Source organism: Austrofundulus limnaeus, unplaced genomic scaffold (genome assembly GCF_001266775.1).
Source record: "Austrofundulus limnaeus strain Quisiro unplaced genomic scaffold, Austrofundulus_limnaeus-1.0 Scaffold7, whole genome shotgun sequence".
In the NCBI taxonomy this organism is placed as follows: domain Eukaryota; kingdom Metazoa; phylum Chordata; class Actinopteri; order Cyprinodontiformes; family Rivulidae; genus Austrofundulus; species Austrofundulus limnaeus.
In genome coordinates, this window is record NW_013952409.1 from 4,077,746 (window position 1) to 4,082,130 (window position 4,385).

Here is a 4,385-nt window from a genome sequence, read left to right on the forward strand (position 1 = left end):
CATTAGCACCTCTAGTAATATATTTACTGAGAAAAATGTTGACGTGTTCAATACTTATTTTACCCGCTGTATTGGTCCATTTATATATTTCTGCTTTTATTTCTAATTATGTCAGATTTGGTATTGTTACAAATGTACATACAAAATAAGACTTCAGGTTTCTGTGTTTTGGAGTGTGTGGCTAAAAGAAATTTGCTCTTGTTCTTTCTGTAAAAGCTGGCTGTGGTGTTCAGCGCGGAGCAGCTGCTGCGTCACTTACAGCAGGTTTTAGAAACCCACGAAGTCAACTGGAAGCACGTCCTCTGCTTCGTCTCCACTCTACTGGTTTACAACCAGTCTGCTCAGTCCAGCCTCCGGGGTAAACACAAAGAGACGCTGATCGCCTCAAAGTAAGAGTGAGATGTAAATACGAGGGGACACATCTAAGTCCACGATGTGTTTGTTCGTCTCAGAGTTGTTGTCCAGGTTGCTGAGCTCGGCGTTTGAAGGCTACGACCTGGAGAACATGATAACCGCCTTCCTGTTGGCTCGACAGGGGGCGCTGGAGGGTCCCAGGATCTGCCCCTCCTACAGCGACTGGTTCAAGGTTTCACACCAACTAATAGATTTGATTTATTTAAAGATGAATAAACTCAGTGTGCTTTCGCCGTCTGTTTCAGAAGTGAACAAAGAACAATTAAAGACCTTGTTTAAGTAATGTKCCACTTATTTATTGTTCTGTATTTATAACAATGTAAAACATGAAGYAACATAGATTTAAATGAGTAAAAATCATGTTTTATATGTTTAAATAAACTGATTTCTAAAAGTGAGGTATTCTTACTGTTAGTGGTCTAAGAGTACATACATATTTTCATGTTTAGGTTGAATTTTTTTTGTCTCAAAGTTTATATAAAACATGAATTTTTTAAATATATTTTTCACCTTCAAGATGTCTTTTGGTGGCGGCAGCAGCTACCAGGCCAACAGCAAGAAGTCTCTGGTGTTCCTGCTCAAGTTTCTCTCCGACCTGGTTCCTTTCGATCCTCCACAGTACCTCAAGGTGAGAACATTTGTTTCTGAATCTCAAACTGTATTTAAATGATTTATTTGAATAGCTGAATAAAAAAAACACATGCAGTATTTACTTAAGTAGCTTCAATGTTTGATTCAGGTGTTTCTGTTCTGTCTTCAAGTTTCAGCAGATTTTCTGTTAAATATTTAACACTCCTGGGTCAAACAGACCCACAAGATCTCAGATTTAAAGCCTCTTATTATTTAAAATTATTTATGATTCTTTAGTCATACAGCTTTCAAAACATATTTTTAGAAACTTTATATTTGTCATAAAATGAAACCATAGATTTATTTTGTTCTTAATGTATTAGTTTGTTACTCTTTGAAACTCATTTGTTTAAAATCTCTATTTTTTTCTAAGGCAACACAGATGATTAAAAAAAGTGGCAACCTTTGCTTCATATGTACGACTTTTAGCTGATTGTTATTTTTCAGTTTGTGTCTCTGGTTTGGCATTTTGAGTATGAAAACAGATGTTTTTAATTATTGCCAATGAGTTGTTTATAAATTTGTGTGTCGTTCCTGACTTTGATTATATTAAAAAAAACACCCAGTTTGTCTAAAAGATTATATTTTCAGTTGAGTTGAGATGTAATCATAATTTTTAAATCTTTTATTTTATGTTTCAGATTCACATCCTGCATCCTCCGTATGTTCCTGCAAAGCACCGCAGCCTGCTCATGGAATACGTCTCTCTGGCTAAAACCAGACTGGCTGACCTCAAGGTAAAAAAAAGGACAAATTAAACGACTGAATATGATTTATAATGGCTTTTAACCAGTGAATGGTGTGTTTATGTCAGGAGTCAGTGGAGGAGATGGGTCTGTACGAGGATGTTTCTGGTGCATCGGTGCAGGTAACAGTGACACCTGGTGGTCAGACTGCAATCAATAATTAATATTTGTGTTTACTTATAACTAGAAGAAACAAAGGGTTCAACACAAAAAATATGAAAAAACTTGAACAGCTGAACGATGCTGTAACGTCTGTGTTTCTGCAGCCTCAGTGCCAGGCTGCGCAGGACGTGGAGAAGGCCGTGTCTCTGTTCGAGAGCACCGGCAGGATCTCTGCCACCGTCATGGAGGCCAGGTAGAAACTTTGGGATTTTTAAACCAAATTTTAGGAAAAGTTAATTCTTAAATACAAAGAACATAAATCCCCTCAGCTCTGCAGTATTTACATTTCTTAAAGTGTGGATTTAAAATCACGTTGTTATATTCACAGTATTTTCCGGAGGCCTTATTTTTTTACACGGTTTCTTCCCGCTCTGCTGAAGCCGAGAGCGGTGAGCGACTTCAATTCTATTATGTTTTTTTTTTCTTTTTGGTTATTTCTAGATATAAAGTCRTTTTTTTGTTTGTATCACAGAAATAAATGTTACTCTTTCCGTCTGTTTGCAGCTTCCAGTGAGGCCTGATGCTCAGATGATTTTTATAGAAGCCCTGAAAAAGTGAGTCRTGAGCAGAAATGTAGGCATGTCATCACATTTTCCACAGCAGTTTTAGTAGATTCAAGTTTCTATGGTTGTAAAATTTATAAAACAGCATTATTTCCTGTAATTATTTATGCATTTTTGACATGAAGGCATATTTTTTAATGCAGAGCAGACAAGATCCCTGCTGCACAATATTCATCGTATGTGGAGTCCTGCCAGAAACAAAGGCAGCAAAATAGTGAGTATTTCTTGACATGTTTTTAATGTTTCAAACTTGATTTATAAAACACCTTTYATACACGGGAGTGTAACACAAAGTTCCTCACAGAAAAATAAAAGAACCTTAAAATTAATTCTAAAATACGCCTGAAGCCGATGTAGAAACAAACGTGATGTGAGCTCTTTTAAATCTGTTTATAAATGTAATTTATTCTCTTAACCAACTACAGATTTGTTTTATATTGGCCTTTTTTGTTAATTTAGAGTTAAACAGAACATATAAAATATTATAAATGCAGATTCCATGGAAGTGCAATGTAAATTTCAAGAAGAATGCCGCCTTCTTTTTTTTAATCAAAGGTTTAAATTTTGTAATTTATTACATTATATAATCTGCCAATTATTGACATAATAAGTTTAGATGTTTCACAAACTGATATGTTTAATAATTCTTTTTAAAATGTTGCTAAATTTGAATTTGCTGTCTGTCACGTTTTTAAAAAGTTAGGAAAGGAGGAAATTTTTGAGCTTATTTGCAATTATTTTATCTTTGAGTTGTGTTTTAGTACTTCTCTCACAGTTCATATATTTGTACATATCTGTGCTCCTGCAGCTCATACAGTTAAAAACACCAGATGATTTATTTACGGTGATGTTTTCAGAGATCGCTGCACGTCTGGACGCCAGCGATGATCTCCTGGATGTCCTGAAGGCTCAGCTGCAGGAGTTCACGGAGCTGCTCGACGCTGGAAGTGACAGAGGTGTGCAGACATCAGATGTTCCCAGTGTAAAGCAGATATAAAAGGAGTAAACAATACGTTGACCCTGTTTCTGTGCAGAGATGTCGGCCCATCTGTCCAGGATCTCTCACACGCTGAGCGTCGTCTTCACGGGTTGTCCCGATGAGCCGACTGGACGAAGAGTCGTCACGCTGCACACGGAGTCTCCCGCGTTGTCTGAGCTTCATGTAAAAGTATGTTTTTCATCTGTTTATCCTTCAAATAATGAACTGTTATTTATATTAATCCCTCTGTCGTGTTTTCAGGTTGTCAACATGATTCTGCAAAATTTCTGTCAGTGCCTGTTAAACGCTTCTCGTGCAAATCCTCCTAATAAGTGAGTGATTTATTTGTTTCAGTGAAATTCACACAAATATAAGGGATAATTTTAATTATTGATGACTATCATCAATTTGTTTAGTAGTTTTTACTCAAAGATGTGTTTATTTTTAGTAAGGTTGCAAATAGCCAGAGGTATATAAAATAATTGAAAGAAATAACGAAGTAAAAGTAAAAATACTTTAACAGAAAATGACTGAAAATTTCACTGATAAAAAAAGTACTTAAGTAAGTCATAAAACTGCTCACAAATAGGGAAAGTTAAAGTAGTTATATACACACTCTAAGAAATGAAGTGTTGAATATAATAAAACAAATCCTCCAATAAATTACTTACAGTAAGTACTGTAATGAAGTAAATTTATTTAGTTACTATACACCTCTAGAATTAGCAGTTATTTTCATTGGTTATTTTCATTGTTTAGCTATGTAAGAAAATGATATGCTGGCTAGCAAGCCTCACACGGCCAGCACCATAAATATGTAGGGTAATTTAAAGTTTAGAATTCTGAACTTTATAATTTGTGGATATAATTAAATACATCCATCCATCCATC

At 35.4% G+C, this 4,385-nt stretch overlaps 1 protein-coding gene across 1 annotated transcript in view; it reads left to right on the top strand.

The window, feature by feature from the left end:
• Nucleotides 1–216: 216 nt before the first annotated feature.
• Nucleotides 217–4,385, top strand: part of LOC106536501 (FA complementation group A) — a gene marked incomplete at its 5' end in the record, with an annotated part of 11,241 nt that continues 7,072 nt past the window's right edge. Inside the window, 12 exon segments of the mRNA XM_014033799.1 lie at nucleotides 217–358; nucleotides 453–586; nucleotides 932–1,042; nucleotides 1,686–1,781; nucleotides 1,859–1,912; nucleotides 2,057–2,145; nucleotides 2,281–2,341; nucleotides 2,457–2,506; nucleotides 2,659–2,729; nucleotides 3,373–3,471; nucleotides 3,550–3,683; nucleotides 3,756–3,826. Of these exon segments, the coding sequence (XP_013889253.1) occupies nucleotides 506–586; nucleotides 932–1,042; nucleotides 1,686–1,781; nucleotides 1,859–1,912; nucleotides 2,057–2,145; nucleotides 2,281–2,341; nucleotides 2,457–2,506; nucleotides 2,659–2,729; nucleotides 3,373–3,471; nucleotides 3,550–3,683; nucleotides 3,756–3,826 (917 nt within the window).